At 50.6% G+C, this 20,178-nt stretch overlaps 1 protein-coding gene across 1 annotated transcript in view; it reads right to left on the reverse strand.

Annotated features, from left to right (window-relative positions):
* CDH23 (cadherin related 23) overlaps nucleotides 1-20,178 on the reverse strand; it is a 182,495-nt gene that overhangs the window by 93,544 nt on the left and 68,773 nt on the right. The window contains exons 7-8 of the mRNA XM_038140800.1: nucleotides 6,678-6,872; nucleotides 2,882-3,010 (exon numbers count right to left, since the gene is read on the reverse strand). Coding sequence (XP_037996728.1) covers nucleotides 2,882-3,010; nucleotides 6,678-6,872 — 324 coding nt within the window. The remainder of the gene's footprint in view (nucleotides 1-2,881; nucleotides 3,011-6,677; nucleotides 6,873-20,178) is intronic.

Here is a 20,178-nt window from a genome sequence, read left to right on the forward strand (position 1 = left end):
CCACTAACTCGCGTCCCCAGGTGCCACATCCACACGTCCTTTAAATCCCTGCAGGGATGGTGATTCCACTACCACCCTGGCAGCCTGTGGCGATGCTTGCACAACCCTTCCTTTCCAAGACATTCAACACCAGCCACGCCACCCGGCCTCCAGCTGCTGCCAGGACAGACACCCAAAAACCCTCTTGAGGATGAAAAACACGCCTCAGAGCTTTGCCACGGCTGCGGGCGCACTTGGGTGCCCTAGGAGAGATGTCTGAGCCATGCTGGGATGATAAACAACATCAAGAAAGAAGATACAACACCTCCAGGGACAGCAGAGCCTCTTCCCTGCTGCGTCCTCTTCCTCTGCCCGATAAGAAATTGCTTTCTTCTCAGTGTCACAATAAGCACCTGCCCAAAATGCTTCTCAATTATGCTCCCAGATCCCGGCCTGAGAGAAATAAGAACTACAACTGCACTCCTCTCCCCTCTCATGCCCCTCCACCCCTTTTTCTTCTTCTTCTCTTACAGGATTAGGGACTTGAAAGGCGAAGCGCAGCCCAGCGTTGCAGCAGGGGAAGCGGGGGGGGTGGGGGTGGTGGTGAGCGCTTCAGAAAGCTGCCACGGCAAAAAAAAATCCCATTTCTCACTTCTTAATTCCAGTCAATTCCAGTCAAAGGGCTGATAGAGATCTGTTTGTGGTAATTTGCTGCAGTTTATCCACTCTTTTCACCTTCTATCGGCTCTCCGCTGACGGGCTGGCTGACATGCTGTTACTCGAGTGAGGAAATTAAAATTTGATGCAATAATCCCAAATAAGAAGGATTTTATTAGGTAATGTATACACTTTAGATGAGGTATTCCTGCCTGATACATTGATAGGGGAACACAGACATGCTGTGCGCCGCAGATAAAAAGAGGGAAGAGAGACGGGGAGCAGCGGCTCCGTGGATTTAGGGCTGGGATGAGATGCCTTGAGCACATTCTGACCTGCTGAGTCACATGTCAGGGTAAACATCGCCCAAAAATGCACCACAGCCTCTTGGTTTGACCTGCAAGCCCGGTTTTGGGTGGGAGCTGGCCAAGCTCAGACTCCCCACCTAAATTGGTGGCGATCATTTTGATAATCAAGATATCCGCTTTACACCTGGCTCCACTCAGGGGGTAGGGCAGAGCTGATGAGAAGATTTACACCGGGAGACAAAAAATGCACATAATTAACGGCTGCACCTTATGAACTTCAAGGTCTTTTCCAACCTGTGTTAAACCCCAGGCTTGCCAAAGCAAATCACACCCCTGTTTCAGCAGTGGAGTTTCTCCCAGGAAGGCTGGGAATTTGGGTCCAAACCAGAGGGTGACACCACTCAAAGCAGCCCCCACCTCCAGCAATCTTCCTCTTCACCATGCCTCTGGTGGCACCTATCCCTCCCAGATACCTCAGTGCCTTTGGAGATGTTGCACGTGGCCAAGAGAAATTAAAATCTCTAACCCTGGTGGGAATTCCTTCCCCCTTTTCCTGTAGCACATTACACAGTGGTTATTTGCTGCTTTCCTGACTGCAAATAGTGAGTGTTCCAGGAATAAATGTGGTGCATGTTGGTGTACTGACACAAAGGGATCCTTCAGCCTTAATATATATCATTATTTGGAAGATATTCCCTTTCCTGGATACCAGATCACGCCATGGAGGTGATGCAGTCTATGATTTTTAATACTTACGGCACTTTTCATTCCTCTAATTTCATTTAAACCGTTTTTCCTCCTAGTTTAGTGTGATCTAATTTGTGGGGGTTTATTTCCCTGCAGCTCACTCTGTCCATCCCAGAGATACTCCTTAATATCAACAAAGCTTTTACTTTGTGAGTAATTCATGAACAAGCTGGTTTTTTTGGCCATCTCTTGGCCAGCAGACTGGGAATGTGCCGCGTCACCACGGGATTTGGGACAGCACAACTCAGCCCTATTGATCCAGCACTCTCCATGTCCACTTCTGCCCCGAAGTGAATAAAAAGGCATAAACTGAAGCACACTGGAGTTCCCTCTCCCTCTGAACAGAGCCACCAGGCATTTGGGATCCAGAGCACCGTACAAGTTGTGGGGTGCACATGTGGTGTGGGTGCCCACCATGCCATGATTTTACGGCAGGTTTTCCCTTCCACACACAGAAATGTTTCCCCGTGTACAAAGCGATGGGATGCACAGCTGTGCCTGCTGTGGAGAAGGGCTGGTGCTTGGATTAAAGCCCTTGGTGGGTCTCCAAAATGGTCTCCATTCCCTGCGTAGATTGCAAGGGCTGTACCGCATTTCAGGGTGTACTTTTAATCCTGACTGGAAAGTACCAAAAATAAAAGAGACAAATTTCTCGTTGAAAGTCCCAGATGAGATTCCCTCAAGAAACGGCTCCCAAAGCCCAAGCTGCCCTCCACGCTCCCTGACATCTGTGGGGGAAAAAACAAACCTCATCCCTGCTGCATTCAGAGACTGGGAGACGTTTTTCCACAAACAGCGAGTTTGCTGACAAACCGAGTTTCAGAAGAACTAAAATGATTGGACCAATTTGGCAAAACCTGGGGGAAAAGACTCAAAGTGCTGAAATGGCTGATGATTCTGGCATTTTCAAAACTGCCTCATTTCAGGAACGTTTAGATTTTTCCTTCAAGACCTCTATTGGAAATGGCATGCAGATAGACCGTGGGGAGGAGACGGGGCGACTGTCTGCTCCCAACAACACAAAACCCTTGTAGAATTTAAGAAAAAACCCTCAAGAAATTTTTTTATTTGGGGTCCAGGCTCCCTGAACCCCTGTGCTTAGGCTGCCTGTTTTAAAAGGGGCTGAATGTTTTGGATCTGGCTGGAATTGGGCTGTTTCAGAAGGAAACCCCAGGAAGCACAGCCCTTACCGGAGGCGAGTTCTCGTAGATGTTCGTGCTGTAGGGCAGGTTGATGAAGATGGGGTCCATGTCCTGCACGTCTGTGATGATGACTGCCAGGTTGGCCAGAGTAGACAGAGGCTTGTTTTTATCTTGGTCCTTGAAAAAAGAAGGGGCAGGGAGGGGAGAGAAAGGATTTCTATCAGAAAAACAGAATTATTCAGCAGCATTAAGTCCCACGTGGTTGTAGCTGGGACAGGATTTCTGAATAGTGGAGGTAATCATCTCTTTTTCAAGCTACCTGCTGGAATTATTGTCCACTGCACCTCCCTCTAAGCTGAAATACAATATGCATTTCATTGCAGCATCAGCCCTTTCCAATGAAGCAAACACCAATTTAGTTTTCATCACATTTTGAGTGAAAATGCAGCAATGCTGTTCAACATCTACTTCAAAATGCAAATTTCTTTCCTAATGCAGACACAGCCTAAGGTACCTCTGCATGGTCAGAGCCAGGGGTGGGTGCCAGCAGCCTCTCTCATACCCACAGTGCTGATGCCTTAACACAGGTGAAGAGGAAGCTCTGGGAGACCTCAGAGCTCCTTCCAGTGACTAAAGGGGCTCCAAGAGAGCTGGAGAGGGACCTGGGACAAGGGCATGGAGGGACAGGACAAGGGGAAATGGTTTTAAACAGAAAGAAGGCAGGGTTAGATCATGTATTAGGAAGAAATTCCTGGCTGTCAGGGTGGTGAGTTCACCCAGAGGAGCTGTGGCTGCCCCTGGATCCCTGGCAGTGTCCAAGGCCAGGCTGGACGGGGCTTGGAGCAGCCTGGGGTAGTGGAAGGTGCCTCTGCCCATGGCAGGGGGTTGGGCTAAATGGTCTTTAAACGTCCCTTCCCACCTGAACCATTCCATGATTCCACGATCATCTCCCTTTCAGTCCATCACATCCCACCAGGACAGAGCCTCGGGCCCTTTTCCAAGCATGACCCTCCTCCAGCAGCCAATGCCACAGCAGTGGGCACTGCCACCAGCTTCTCCTGCTGCCACTGCTTTTCTCGCTGAAGCATTGTCCCATGGGCACTCAGAAGTAACAGGAGCAAAGAGAGCACTCGGAGGGAAGGGAATCAGTGCCTCCTCACCCCCAATCAGGCACTGTGCTGGAAGGTGACCATCAGAGGTTACCACACACTCCTCCAAAGCAGCTCTGAGCAGAGGCAAAGACTGATTGCCAGAAGATTAATGTTAATTTAAACTCTATTCAACAACTCAGCTTGTACATTATCCTCTTAACCTGCAGGGCTCGGTGTCTGTGGCCTGGGTGGATGCTTATTCTGACTCTGCTGTTAGTGCCATCAGGTTCAAGTCCTTTGTTTCTTCAGATAATGTTCCTTCCCCTCCCCTCCACCTCTTAAATTTTGTTTCAGGCATCACAGATAGCACTGAAAAAACAAGCATGCTTCCAGTCTCTCCTGCTGTCCTTTCCAGCCTCTTTCTGTGCTTGCTGCCTTCATTCCTGGTATGGAACCACTCCTGCCCTGCACCCATGCTCCTCAGCAATCCCTGCAGCCATCCTGAACCCACCCTCACCCCATTCCCCACTCTGCACCATGCAAACCGTTCATCAGGCAGCCAAAAATCTGCATTTGCTCTTCCAGCTCCTGCTGTGCTCCTGCAACTTCCACATTTCTTTCCCAGCACAGCTTTGCCCTGGGGTTTCTCATCACCCTTCTTCTAGGAATTACTAGCACTGGCCAAGGCAAGGAGATATTCCCACAGCTGCCACCCATCCCAGTCCAGACACAACATTTAAGCCCTTGGATTCCCTAAGCTGGAAATCACTGGGTGCCAGGAGAGTATCGAGCAGAGGAGAAAAGCTTTGGCTGCTTCATCCCTGGAAGTGCTCAAGGCCAGGCTGGACAGGGCTTGGAGCAACCTGGGATTGTGGAAGGGGTCCCTGCCCGTGGCAGAGGGTTGGGATGAACTGGGCTTTACAAGCCCTTCCAACCCAAACCATTGTGGGATTCCCTGAAGTACCAGATACGCCCCCCCTTTATCTTTGCTGGGATACGAGGCCAGGCAGAGCTGGATGGGCCAAGCTGACACCATTGCATCCCTAAGGAAGTCACAATCCTGGAAGAAAGTTACATTTCCATCAGGGACTGTGTTTGGTCCCACATTTTCCAACCTGCCAGACAGTTCAGTAACACATCCCAGGAAAGCGTGTCAGCGACAGACACCGGCAAGGAAGCAAAAAACAGAGAGGCCCTCTTCGCACTGGAGTGTTTAAATAAAATGAGGCATGTTTCAAAATAAGAAAACAAAAAAAACAAACAACAAAAACCAAGTTTCTGGAGCAAATTCCACAGCCTGGAACGTGCAGGGTTTGGGCTGAAAGGCTGTGATGTTTGCCCTACAGTCAGCGAGTGTCCGGGCTCGCTGCTGTGGAGAGAGAAGCACAGCCCCCCGTGTCCTCCTGACATTTGTAGTTCTGCATCAAGACAATGATCTTGATTAAATCACATGCTTCAAGAGCTCTAGCCAGCTGCCTGGAGGGGGCAGAGAGGGTTTTCCCCCCCTCTCCTGAGCGTGGCATTGGGCAGATGTATTGTAGGGCTGAATCTCACCTTCCTCTGTTGCGTGCGAGGTGGGGAAGGAGCCAGCATCCAGAGCTCCAGCCCGTGTGCTCCTTGACATTCTCCAGCTCTCTCCAGACTGAGCACCAGGGATTGGACACCCACTCACATGGGGCATGAATTTACCATTTCCCATCCCCAGGGTCCTCTCCCAGTGTGATGGCATCGACTGTAATTAAGACCCTGGTTTCTCCTCTGCACACCAGAATTTCAACTCTTGATGCCTGAACTTAATACAGGTGAATCCACTTGTAATAAATCACAGCGTACAAGGAATGAGTCTGGAGGATACCAAAGACATTCTTCACTCAGAGGGTGGTGAGACACTGGCACAGCTTGCCCAGGTAAGCTGTGGATGTAGTTCCATCCCTGGAAGTGTTCCAGGCCTGGCTGGATGGGGCTTGGGGCAACCTGGTCCAGCCAAAGGTGCCCCTTCACATGGCAGGGGGATGGAATGGGATGGTCTTTAAGGTGCCTGACCCAAACCATTCTATTATTCTGTGAATGTACAGGTCTGTGTGTCCTCTACTGGGTTTCATCACCCAGGAGCTGGCTCCCTTCCTGCAGAAGCCCCTGACACATGTGAGATGCTGTTGGAGAGGTGCAGCCATTCCCCACAGCAACTTAAAACCACCCAGACACTGCACTGCTGCAATGCCTTCTAAGCAGAAAATACTGGAGGTGCCCAAAGGCAGATTTGCCAGAGCAGGGCAATAACATAAACCCCGGACAACACCTGTGGCTTTCACATTCTCTGAAAAGAACCTTTCGCCCAGGATTTTTCTCCTGGGAAGCTGAGAGGCCTCAGAGAAAAGAAAAACAATTCTTATCTCATTTGCTTCTCCTCTGTTTTGCTCGTGTGCAATGTGTTTGGGGATTGTTTACCCACAGGTGATTGTTTCATTGGATTCTGCTGTGAGTTGTTTTGATTCTTTGGCCAATCAGTGCCAAGCTGTGTCGAGACTCTGGAAAGAGTCACGAGAATTCATTATTATCTTTTAGCATTCTGTAAGTATCCTTTCTGTATTCTTTAGTACAGTACAGCATTCTTTAATATAATATACTATTATAAAGTATAAATTAGCCTTCTGAGAACGTGGAGTCAGATGCATCATTCCTGCCTTTGTCGAGGCATTCCCAGCAAATACAACAAACACCTCCAGGCCTGCAGCTGCCAGGGTAAGACTCACCGTGGCGTTCACCTGGAGCTGGTAGGCCTGAGTGACTTCGTAGTCCAGCTCCCGGATCACCGTCACGATGCCACGGCCGCTGTCGATGGCAAAGAAGTTGGAAGGGGGCTGGAAGGAGTAAAGCACGCTGCCTCCTGCCCCCTGGTCCGGGTCCGTGGCATTCACGATGAAAATTGGAGTGCCCACGGGGGTGTTCTGGAGATAAGAAATAAATATCAGTAACACTGTGCGCTATTTTCACAGCAAACACACACCAGCAATTTCCTTTTCCCACCAGGAGTGATATCCAGAGACCCAGCAACTTCAGCCCGATATTTCCAGCACACTTATAAGTTACACAGCTGTATTCTTTATTACAGTATTGCAGGGCCTATAATAGTTGTTACACACTTATAATAATAGTTATACAGCTGTGGTCAAGGTGGCACTCTATCACAAACCCTTATTTTTCCCAGACATCCCAACTTTCCAGAAAAATTGCTCTCTTTGCTGAAAGTTGTTTTTTGCCCAAAGGCACTTTTATTTTTGACACCGACTCCCTCGCTGTTTTCATCACAAAGTATTAAATATAGGAGAGCTTTAAAAAATAAGGGAAAATTAAAAAAAAAAAAGAGCATTAAATGCAACACAGAACTTCACATAAAAGTCAGTTGTAGTTTCCACAGCAACTACAACCTGGCCCGATTAACGCAGGCATGAACAGTTCCATCGTCATAAATCTGGAACTAATCTACATGCATAAAATATGCAGCTGAGTGCACAAAATCAGCAATGGCAAGTGCAGTTTGGCACTTCTTATTGTTTAACTTCACAGCGGGGAGAACAATTATCCATTTTTGGTGGAACAGCTGCATGTTCCTATGCAAATCTTAAAATGCATATTCTTGTCTCTCCCTAAAGGCACGAGCGCAGACTGCCAGCTAAAAGGCTCTGCTGGGGCTCCAGGTACACACGACACCTTGGGCACGTCCCTCCGCCTGTGACACCATCAAAAGGGTTGACAAGGAGCTAAACCTCAAAAGCAGACACAGCAAAGGTCACAAGTGAGACCTGGCAGTGGCTGGTTATGGCCAGCTGGGATAATACGGATTATTCCTGAAAAGCTCTCCCCAAGTCTCTGTGTTTTATTGTTAACTCCTTTCGTATTGAGTTGTTCGCCCTCAGCTTACAGAGATGTATCCTGAAGTGCTGAGAGGATGGAAAGGAGGCTTGAGGAGAGGCAGAGTTTAAAAGATGGGGCACTGCTTCTGAGAAAATCCTTGGCCAAAGCTGCGAAACAAACGGAGCCATTTTCAGGTTTTTTTGGGAACCACAGGGCTTGCAGTAAAGCAAAGGTTGTCCCGGTCAACACTTCTACTACAAAATACCGGAGAACAGGGCTCCACACTTGGGAATCTTACTTAACCAGCTTAATACTGGGTGATGGCACCTTCAAAGAGCCGAAGAATCCACATTTTCCCAGTTAAGGCTCAGGCCAGCAGAAATTTGCCCCCAGGGCAGGTGGAAGGATTTGGTACGACAGAGCAGGGAACCCAGGGCACACTCTGCAGCTCACACTGACGAATCCAGGCTCAGGATACTCATCCCGTGCACATCCCTCATGCCCCTGCCCTTGTATCCCGGCACGTGGCATTGCAGGGACCCGAGCTCACCTCGGAATCCAGCAAAATTCCACTTCCCTTACAACAGCGTCACTTCTGCCAAGGTGTGAGAGGTTGCAGCTCCCACTTAGGTTTTTCATTTCCTTTCCCTTTTTTCCCCTCCTCTAAATCAAGCTGCTCTAGAAAGCCTCACAGGGCATGGCCTGAGGATTATTTTTTAAAGCGCCTTCAAGATTTTTGGTGATCAGCAGTCACAAAAGCACAAAAGATATAGCTGGAAGGGACCTCAGAAGAGAAACCTGTCCCCTGTGCTCCACCTAAATCATTCCCATCCTGAAAGCCTCCCAGCAATGGAGACACCACATCCACCCCAGCCCATCTGTCCCGGAATTTTGCTGCCCTTTGCCTTACAGCTGCTCATTTTCTGGAAGCTTAACCCAGCCCTGCCCTGCTGCCGTGTAAACCCTTGGCTTTGTGCCACACACTCAGCACCTTAATCCTGGCTTGGGCCTTTCAACTGCTCAGGAAGCAGGATTTTGTCAGCTGGGGGGTGTGCTGGGTGAAGAAGCCCTTCATGGGTGGCCGTGGTGGGTGTTTGCTTTCCGAGCACTCCTAGAACACCTTGTCACACAAGACCAGAGCATCTCCCCAGCCCCTCTTCTGGGCTACCTGCCTCCCCCAAGCCATCACCACCAGGAGCAGCTCCAGAGCATCCCACAGCCCTCCAATTGCTGCTGCCAGGGCACGGCTTCCACCCAACAGCTCAGCTTCCTTCCCAGAGCCACCAACTGGGGGTACCAATGTCACAACACACGGCCCTACAAATTAACCATTCGCAGGCAGAGGCAGAGCAAGAGCACACTCAGGGCTGCGCTGAAGGCTCTGGGCTCTATTGCCCTGGGAATAATAATATTCATAAGGATAAAGCTGGCCTCGATTAATATGTTTCCTCTCCTTTTTAAGTGCCCCTAGCCACTGCTTTTAACATGCAAATCCTCTCTGGTCACCCGTGATTACGGGGCTGCTCTCGGCTGGCTGTGAGAGAGGAGAGCTTGATTTCCCCCGCATTGTACTCCGTACAATAGCCCCAAAGCAGGCTTTGAAGGGAGTTCATCTCCTCGTCCTTGCAAAGGAGAAGCTGCCTGGAGGGGACACGGAGGTCACCAGCTTTGGTGCTGTCAGCTCCAGGCCCTGCAGACACCACCGGGTGACTTCCATGGCTTTATCCTTGTTTTACAGCTCCTCTCACCAGCTCCCTTCCTTGGCCAGGACAGCAGGAGCTGTACAAGCAAGGGATCAGTTCTGGACAAAGATCTGGCCCTGGGAATCAGTCATGGACATCAACACCAAAGCATCTGAGGGGCTGAGAGGGACCCCAGGGCCGGATCACGAGCGTGGGCGCAGGAGCAAAGCACAGCCCCAGTGAATTTAGGAGGGGAGCAGAAAGGCTTCCAGGCAATAGGAGGAGTGTTAGAGGAAGCAGAGCAGCATGGATGCAGAGAGGGAAATCACCGATTCTGCCCAAAATGCGCAGGTCAATGAGAATGTTTCACTACCAAACACATGCCCTTATTCCCAACAGCGCCCGGGGGAGAGGATGCAGACCCATAAGGACTGCTCTGGGTAATGCATCTTTTTTTCCACAGCTCAAGTTCAAGCAAAAGACAAAAAATAAAAAATCCCCCAAACCAGCAAAACCAGCTGTAGGGTGCAGACATCCCATGCCAACAGTCCTGCAGGGAAGAAGGTCTCATCAATGCTCATGCCCAGGCAGGCAGTCAGGACTCAGAGGAATTTCAGGCCATCTGCCTTAAAAAGCATAAAAAGTATGTCTTTAAAATCCTCTTGCCATTTCTGGGTCAAACAGGCTCAAGATATTCCTCAGCAGGAAGCTGGCATCTTTATTTCTCAGAAGCTGTGGCCCATCATCTAAACAATGAAGCAAAACATCTGGATAAACAGAAGAGCCTGGGGCTTATGTTTGATGGTAAATACCGAGCAGAGGACACAAGCCAGGGAGATGCCTTTGGAAAGCCCCGTGCTGGACCATGTTTCTGCTTTTTCAGCATTTATAGGACTCTTATGCATATCCATCACAGTTTTTCTTCATTAACAAAGACTAATTGTGGTTATGCTTATCTCACCAACAGGCAAAAATAACAAAATCTATCTTATTTTTTTATCCAGGCGGACAACAGCCTACAGGTGCTGGTGGCAAACAGGTGAGCTTTCTACACGAGTCGCCAAATTCTGTCATTTTTTAAAGCTTTCAGCTCTCTGCAGCAGCCTGCAATGGAGGCTTCATTCACTACAGAAAAAAGAACTGGTGACAAAACTGTGTCATGTCATTAAATCTTTGTTACGACGCCAGCAGATGTGAGATCAAAAATAAACATGCAGACAGATGCAGCCTGTTGGGGGGGAGGAGGAGGAGGGCAAACGGGAGTGGGACCTGCTCCTGACCTGTCTCCAGCAGCCTTTCCTTCACCTGGCAGCTCAGCAGGAGCAGCTCCAGCACCCGGGTCCCTGCAGGGCAGCTCCAGGAATTAAAGGGCTCTGGGGTGCTAAGTGGGGATGCCCTTTGTGCCTTCCTTATTTTTCAATAAATGAGTGAGAAAAGTTAAAAAAAAAAAAAAAAAATTGGAAGAAGTTTGGGGGGGGGAGTCCAAAGAGAAATACGGAACAGTAATGCAAGAGCTCCTTAATCATAAGGAGACTGCTCTGTTCCAGTGGATGCCCAGCAGTGAGGACAGGTCTGTGTTAAAATAAGGAAGTAAACCCTAAAATCCCTGTTCAAACATGAAAGGATGTTGCTGCGCATGGGGGAGGCAGAGGAGAGACCAAGACCTTGCCTCTCTCTGAGCAGTGCAGGGGTGAGAAACCACAAATAATTAGAAGATCACAGAATGAGTCTGGCCACAGCGTTCTGCTCCCACTTTCCTGCTCTAGCAGGGACATCCCAGAGCACATGGCACAGGATTGTGTCCAGAGGGCTCTGGGACATCCCCAGAGAGGGACACTCTACAGCCTGTCTGGACAATCTGTTCCAGTGCTCAGGGGCTGCCCAGGACAGTTCTTCCCCATGTTCACACGGATCTTCCTGTGCGTCAGTTTTTGCCTGCTGCCTCTTGTCCCGTTGCTGGGCTCCCCAGCTCCGTCCTCCTGACATCCTCCCAGGAAGCTGTGTTTCCATCCCAAAGCTGCCATGGGATGGCCCAAGCACAGCCCACCACAACAGACAGCTGCCCTGGGCTGTCACCTCCCGTGTGACCTCCGCGTGAGTTTCCAGACACAGATGTGCCCTGGCGACCCCGACAGCTGGGACACCACAGCCTTATGCAACATTCTCTGCAACAGGGCAATTAAGGCTGAAGAAGGGGTTACCAAAAAGGCACTTTTTAAAATATTTACACCTCACTCTCTGGCCCCACTGGAAATCTTTAATATCTTATTATGAACCCTGCTACAACATGCATTAGTAATAACATTTTGGGTGGATGCTGCTCCACCACAATGTGGCAATACAAGGCAGATGACAATCCAGAGGAGATGCCCTCTCTGGGGTCACAATGTGAGCAACCTGGGATAGTGGAGAGTGTCCCTACCCACAGCAGGGGGCTGGAACTAATGGCCTTTAAGGCCCCTTCCAACCCAGACCATCCCATGAGGTGTCCAACCAGGCAGGTTACACGGCCACCGCTGAACACGAGGGACACCTGAAAAATGTCAGGGCACCACCTCCTCTTGTCTGCCACAAATTGTTCCTCTCAAGTCGTGCCAGGGGAGGTTTAGATTAAATAGCAGGCAAGTTTTTTTTCATGGAAAGGTGTTGTGGTTTGACACTGGCCAAACACCAGGCACCCACGAAAGCCGCTCACTCACCCTCCCCTGCCACAGCTGGGCAGAGGAGAGAAAAATTTAAACAAAGGGTTCATGAGTTAAGGTCTGGGAGAAAGCACTCCAAGAGCAAAACAGGCTCAACTTAGAAGTAGAAAGTTAATTTATTACTACCAAAAATCAGAGGAGGATATTGAGAAGTAAAGTAAGTCCTTAGAAAACACCTTCACTTTCCCCAACCCCTCCTTCCCTCCCACTGATAGCACAGGGAGCCAGGGTAAGGGGGTTTGGGTCAGTTCTTCTTCCACTGCTCAGGGACAGGAGTCCCTGTGAGGCTGTGGGATCCCTCCCATGGGAGACAGCTCTCCACTAACTTCTCCAGTGTGGATCCACTCTCACAAGCAGCAGTCATCTCAAAACTGCTGCAACCTGAGTCCCTCCCACGGGCACACAGTCCTCCCAAAGATGCTGTGCTGTCCTGCAAGAACAGGCTGCTCCAGCCTGGGAGCAGGGCCCTTTCTCCACTGGGTCTCCCACTGGATCACAGCCTCCTTCAGGCATCCACTGCTCTGGCATGGGCACCTCCCCCAGGGGCTATGGGTGCATCTCTGCATCCCCCATGGATCCCCAGGGGCTATGGATGGATCTTTGCATTCCTGTGGATCCCCTCAGGCTGCAGGGGCTTCACCACAGTGGTCACCACGGCCTGCAGAGGAATCTCAGCTCCAGGGCCTGGAGCACCTTCTCCCCCTCCTTCTCCACGGACCTTGGTGTCTCCACGTTGTTTCCCTCACATGTTCTCACCTCCTCATCTTCTCTGGCTGGAATTAACACTGCACACCCAACTTTGTTTTGATTTCTTCTTGTATCTGTTACCAACCTCTCTAACTGGGCCAGCTTTCACCAGCAGCATGTCCAACTTCAGAGCCATCAGGGATTGCCTCTGCTGGACATGGTGGAAGCTTCCAGCAGCTTCTCATAGGAGCCACCTCTGTGGCCCCCTGCTACCAAAAATCAGGCCCTGCAAGCCCAACACAAAAGGTTTGTGCAGCACAGGCACAGGCTGCCCAAGGATGTGGTGGAGTCACTGCCCCTGGAGGATTTAAAAGATGCGTGGCTGTGGCACCTGAGGATGTGGCTGTGTAACCTGGCTGGGTTAGTGCTTCAAGTTAATGACCTTAGAGGTCCTTTCCAACTCACGTGATTCTTGTGAAAAAGCTCTCCTTTCCCACAGGACTAACAAAAAAAAAGGCTGTTTGCAGAAAACGCAGCTTCGATCCTCTTTCCTGAGGCCCATGGCACCTGCTCCCACAGCACAAAGTGTCAGAGTGCTCGCCCTGCTCAGGGAGCAGATTTGCACGGTGCTTTGGAGAGTTTCCCACCACAGCAAAGCCATTTCACGGGCCACGGGCCACCAACACCCCTACTATGCTTTGATCCATCCGTCTTGTCCAACCGGGCAGACACCAGGAGCCCCGTGGGCAAAGGGCTGAGAGGGGCAATATGGAGAGCTGACATTTTTACAGCAGGGTCAGAGTGGGAGAGAAGCAAAGGTGGGGGATGAAGCAGAGGAGATCTGGGAGTTCATTCTCCAGATACTCCCTCCAATGCATCCACTTTTCCAACACCCAGAGCGAGCAGCTGCGTGGCTCTGAGCTGCTGGCTGGGCTTAAACCACGACAAGCTTCTGACAAGAAGGCTGGGCACCAGAAGTGCCTATTTTGGTGTATTTGGGGCTCACCCCACCATGCCAGCCGCCCCTCTCCAGTGGCTGGCCATGTGGAGGACCTCCATCTGACCTCCCAGGGCAAAGTCACCCGGCAGAGGCTGGTGGGGATGATTAGGATGCCGACGCACGCTGTAGCCATGCAAATAAATGTGGAGAAACGGCAGGCAATCTGGCCGAGCAGCTGTCGGAAGGTCGGGGAGATGAGGCGACACAAACGGGCCGGGGGGCACACACGGGGGCTCGAGCAGCAGGCAGCTCCCATCTCCTCCCTGGCACGGCCTCGCCAGCCCCATTCCTGCTCCCCCTGCTCCCGCAGCAAGGCGCTCCCATCAGGAGATGCTTCGCTGCTCCGCGCTCCTCTTACAGCTCAGGTCAAGCTATTACTCTTAAATAATTCCCTGCTGCCGCTCCTGGCGGCTCTTTTCCCTCTCCCTCCCTGCCTCTGCATCGCGCAGTGGGGCGGATGGAAGGAGCTTTGCGCTCCGCTAAAAGCCGGCTCCACATCCCTGCGCTCCAGGCAAAGGCGCTCCCGCCGATCCCGAATCGCTGCAGGCGGGAAGGAGGGCTCGGTGCCTCTTGCTGAAGGCAGGGGTGCTGTGCAACAGAGCCGACATGGATTCCGAGCATGCTCCTGACACACCTGGGACCTTGTCTCTCTCATCCTGGGCTGGTTTAAGTCACCTGCTCCTGCCCAGGTGTCGTTTGCTGCAGGAAATAACCGCAGAAGCGGAGCCACAGCGAGTGCCAGCCCCTCTTCCAGCCCCTGCCGAGAGGAAAAAGCCAGCCCTGTGTTTTGGGTTCTGTCCCCATGCTCCATCCCAGGTTGCCAGACTGGGTCCCTCGCTCGCGTGCCAGCCCAGAACGCTCACACGGATGCGAGCAGACTTCCAATTCCTGTGTTCTTAATTGCACTTTTAATTACATTTATTAATTGCATTACTGCTCGTCCAAGCCAGGCAATTTCCAATTTCTGAGTTTGATTTTAAAACCTGATAATTTCCCTTTTTACAATTTTTTTCTTTTTGGTGGAAATCCACCCCACCTTTCAATCAGCTCTCATTAATATGTACCTCTTGTTGCTATCTCTATTAAGTGACCTCCCTCATTATCGAGTGACACTGGCAAACAGCCACCGCAGAGCTATAATTCAATTGAGGGGCTTTTGAAAACACCATAAACACAGCTGGAATGGATGCTTTATAGGAGCTGGAGAGGAATTAGCTGCTGGATAACCACACTCGGAGCCGAGAGCGCTCGTTCACGGCAGACACGGCCCGGCCCAACGTATGAGGAAGGGACATCACAACCACCCAGCCCGCAGGGGAACTCGCCATGCTGGCAGGACAACGGCACTCAGCAGGCAGAGGACAAACAGCCACACAGAGCAGAGGATGCTCTGGTATCCCTGCTTGCTTTTTCCAGCCCAGAGATCCCCCGTTGCCCACCAAATATAACCCTGCCCTTGCCAACGCGGCGGCCGATCCGTGGCACAGCACCCTCAGGAGCTGGGGGGCTCCTGGTGGCAAGCAGGGACTTCTGCAGCAGAGGTCTTGAGGGGAAAGACCAGGAGAGGAATCATGGAATCCTAAAATGGTTTGGGGGTTGGGTAGAGAAGGACCTTAAAGATGACCCAGCTCCAGCTCGCACAAGCCAGCAGCTTCCCACTGCTGTGGGAGGGGGCAGAAGAAAAGGGTGGTGATGCAATTGCCACTTCACTAACTCAGCATCCACAGCCAAATTTCATCACAAAAGCCACGTTTCTCTCCCATTCTGCATCTCCAGCCTTCAAGGAGCAGGCATGGCCAGGGCAAGGGCTGGGAGGCAGTCTGTGCTTCCCTCCTCGGCTGCTGGTAGGTCAGTCCCAGTTTTGGAGACAGCAGATGGGAAGCCAAGATGGTCTAACGAGACATTTGAAAGTCAGACACAAGCGCCAAGAATGCGAAAACCTGTCAGTCAGAGAGCCCCCGGCTTCAGCAGCATCACATTTCTCCTGCTGGTGTGATTTTCCTGCTGGAAAAGGGCGTTTGGAGCAATCTCCAAACTCTCTGCAAGGGCATCCACGGCAGATGGCCCGGCACCCCTTTGGCTCTCATCTTCCTGGAGATGGTGGGCATGGAGCAGGTGGATCCAGGTGGCCGCAGTCAAGGTCTGCACTCCTGCAGTGGCTGCTTTTGGTTAGGGAAGCAAAGTCAGGGGGATTACAGGATCCAGGAGGATTTTCCACCGCCCCTCCCTTCAACATCAAAATTCAGTAGCGAAGTCGAGCCACCAGAGTGATTTACCACTACCAGCCAGCATTCAGTGTGGGGTGAGACAAGAAATCCGTTTTCCAATTCCTGCTTGAGGGCTATGCCATAAACCCAACAGATCCTGTTTTTTTTAATATCCTTTTTTTTTTTTTTTTTTTTGCAGTTGCCACTAACTTTCACTTTCTGGCACCCCATGGCAGCCCACTGGGTGATGCTCGGGATGGCAAATGACTTCCATTAAGGCAGAGCATTCAAACAATGCATTACAAATGAAACCCTAATGACAGGACACCAGCAGCCCCGCTCCCACTTGATATTAATTGGGTGCCACTTCCTCTTAATGGTACATTAATTAATGCGGGATATCAACGGAAGTCCACGACACCCCCATTAATACAAATGAATTCATTATCATCGGTGCTACTACAAGAAATGACAAATAAATCTGTAACAGTGGGACACTTCAAATAATAGCCACGAGTCATTAGGTATTGTCTTCATTTATACAACAGACTGCAAATATATACATGAAATCTACGGATGCTTATCTAGCCACATGTCCCTCTCCATGCCTCCTCCCTGGCTCTCAAGCTGTCCTGAGCCACCTTGGAGGGCCACCAAGCTGGCCAAGAAGAACTGGGACTTGCTTTGTCACTTCACTGCCTTCTTGCTGTCTCCTCTTATCCCAGCACTTCTCACTATGCCCTTCTCTTGAATCTTCAAAAGACCCTCTGATCCAGCATCCTGGAAAGAGGATCACCTTTCCTTGCTCCGTCTCTCGCCCTCCCATTTTAGCCAGGCCTGCTTTTCTACCTCATTTATTTATTTTACCGCTTATTTATCTGCTGTTCTGGCAGAGAAGCTAAAAGCACCTTTCCCAGCACAGAGCAGCCCACCTCTGACCATGGGAGGAGCGAGTAACACGTCCTCAGAAAACAAAGGAAGAAACCCCACAACTCCCTTTGAAATCTGGGATTTGTAAGTCCCAGAGATCCATCAAAAAAAAACCCTGCAGCAGCCTGAGAGCAGGTACCCACCCTCAACACCAGTGAGCACAAAATCCATACAGCTGCGCTGATTCAAAAAAATCCTTCCCTGTCTTCCCGTGGATGGCTTCATTACCAGAGGAGGGATCGATACGGGTTCAGCTGGGGTCTCCTCATCGGGCTTTGCTGTGCTGAGGCAGCAAACTCCAGCAGGAAGATTCCCGCTGGAGCCACGGCACAGGCACCGCTCTCCCATGGCGGGTGACACCCCAATTCCCCGTGTGCCACTGCCCCTGGGCTGCTCACGGGCAGAGACAGCCTGGGGCAGTGGGATGTGTAGGGAACAGCCTTTTAAAATACAATATATGCAGGCTGACTCAGCCTCGAACCGCAGGAAAACCCAGGCAGGAGCCAGGCCGAGCAAATCAGACACCTAATAAAGACACACAGCAATCCTAAGGAGGGTTTTTTCCCCAAATGGGGGAAAAAAGCATGATCTTTAAAAAGCATCATCTCTTAAAAATGTATCATCTCTAAACTGAAAAGGGAGAGATTGAGGTTAGATGTGAGAAAGAGATTTTTTTTTTTTCTTTTTTTACTCAGAGGGAGGTGAGGCCGTGACACAGGGTGCCCAGAGGAGCTGTGGCTGCCCCTGGATCCCTGGAGGTGTCCAAAGCCAGGTTGGATGGGCTTGGAGCAGCCTGGAATAGTGGAAGGAATCCCTGCCCATGGCAGGGGTTGGAATTAGATGAGTTTTAAGGTCCCTTCCCACCAAACCATGTGAAGATTCCTGGTGTTTCTGGGTGTTTTGCGTTGTGCTCGGGGATGAGACATTTAGGAAATAAGAGAGAAAAGGGAAAAGTTATTTTTAACGTGATGATGTATCTAAGCCACGTCCAACCTGATTTATTCTGTGGCTCTACTCCATAAGCTGTGTTTTTGATAAGTGTCACTAGAAATCAGGTGTTTGTGCTGTGATTTAACCCCTGAGGGGAGCAGCCCTGGGCCGGTCCCTCGCTGAGCCGGGCCCTACCCTCTGCACCTCCTGCTGTCTCCACTGCCCTGGCAGCTTGAAAGGTCTCCTCACCTCCTGCTCAGGCTGTTTCTCGGGGATTTAGAAGCATTCCTTCCTAATATCTAATCCAAACTTACTCTCTGTCAGTGTGAAGCCAGTCCTCAACATAAGCTTGATAACCCCTCTGAAAACCTGACCTCTCCTTCAAACTCCCCCTTAACCACGGTCTGGGGAAAGGTGGCAGCAAAACCTTGTAAACCCCATTTTTTTTCTGCGATTGCATGTGTCTGCCTGAAGTGTCCTAACCTCTGTGCTGAGGCAAACAATCTTTCCCTCTAATTTCTCCTCGTGTTGCCAAAGCCTTTGCAATCCAGCCCAAAGAACTGGCCAAGCACACTGGGAAGTCACATCAGAAGAAGGGTCAAAGCAATCTACTGGTGACACCAGTCATGTCAAGCAGATTTTAAAAATACCTCACGTGGTTTTTAAAATTCCTGGTGTTTTATGACAGTAGCTCTCGGCTGGTGTGTTGGGGTTTGCTTTAACTGGGAACATCACAACATCCAAGGCAATGGGGTCCTAAAAGCTCACCACAACATCTCCTGCAGGGGTAATACAGCAGGAAAAGGCTTAGAAAGCACATTCCAGCATGGGACACCTGTGTTAAAGAGCAGAACAAGGTGGGAAAGGAGAAGGAGAGAGAGAGCAAACGAGAAAGAAAAAAACTGCACCTTTGTCCTTCTCTAGAAACAGAGAGATGACTCCATCCTTCCCTCTCTCAGTTCACCACATCTCCTTGCAAGCAGCAGAGGAGACCCCAGCTCTGCCAGCATCCTTGCCAGGTCCAAGGAATTAACATGGCATTACCTCAGTGGGGGGAAAAGCCCCAAACCCAGACAGACCCAAAGCCACACAACCCTTGCAAAACCTTCCTTGCTGAAACCATTCCCTCTGAGGCACTGCCTTCAGTCCCAGCCTTTTCCTGAGTGCTGACTGCCCCCCACCAGGATCAGACCAAGCCTTATCACCTCGGGGCTGAGGAGCAGGAGAGAGTCAGGATCATTTGCCAGGGCAGGGAGAAACTAACCCTGCATCCCCCCCCCCTCCCAGCCCTCCTGCAGGCTCCTGCTCCCCTTCCCGTGCTGATTGGAGCAGCTCATCCTTCTGCTGATTGCAGCTGATGGTCCTGCCTGGGTTTTGCCCTTCCAGACCAGACCCTCAATTACCAAGGGTCTGGTTTTTATGAAAGGTTTGGGTTTTTAACTGGGTTTTTTTGTTTGGTTTTTTGTTTTTTTTTTTTTTTTTTTTCCTCCCAGTTCATCTAGTGAGTTTATTTTTGCTTGTGCTCTTTCCTGCCCTGTCTGGATGTGCTGATGGATTTTGGGGCTTGCCAGAATCCAGCAAAACCAGGCTCGCTGGATAGTATTAACTTCTAACCCCCGTGTAAAAATAGCTGCAATAAAGCAGAGTGAATAATATCAGCTTCACCTAATGTAACTTTGATTAAAAAGTGCTGCCCTCTTCATCACTCCTGGGTGGTAACTCCAGAGAAATGTCCTTCCCGTGGGATGGAAAGCCAGCAAGGTCTGGGGAGAGAACAGCCAGTGCCACATTCCAGGGCTGCTGCTGAGCCTCACAGGCAAGGTGGAGGCATCAAACTCAGAGGAAAAGCCAAGAAAATAGGGGGGGAAAAAGGCAGATTCCTGCCCATCTAGGTAGCAAGGCAGCCCAGATTGGTATTCCACAGTCTGTGTCGGCCCGTGGAAATCGCTGTGCTGTCATTTTCACGCAGCAATTACCTGCTCCTGACTCCTGTCATCCCCAGGCCTTTCCCAGAGATCTGAACTCTGCATTGACACACCACCCTGGAAGAAAGATGGGGACGGGGTGTGGGAAGAAGGCTCACACAACAAAAACTCTGGGGAGGGTTTCCCTGCGGTGGGATTGTCTCAAAGGTGTCCAGCCGGTTTTTGGGGGGTTTTGACCCTTCCAACTTAAGTCCAGCTGCAGGACCAAACCACTGAGGTCCATGGCACAAAAGCCTGATCCCTTCCCATCCCTCAGATGCAAAAACTCCCAGGTAT

Source organism: Motacilla alba, chromosome 6, assembly GCF_015832195.1.
Source record: "Motacilla alba alba isolate MOTALB_02 chromosome 6, Motacilla_alba_V1.0_pri, whole genome shotgun sequence".
NCBI lineage: Eukaryota > Metazoa > Chordata > Aves > Passeriformes > Motacillidae > Motacilla > Motacilla alba.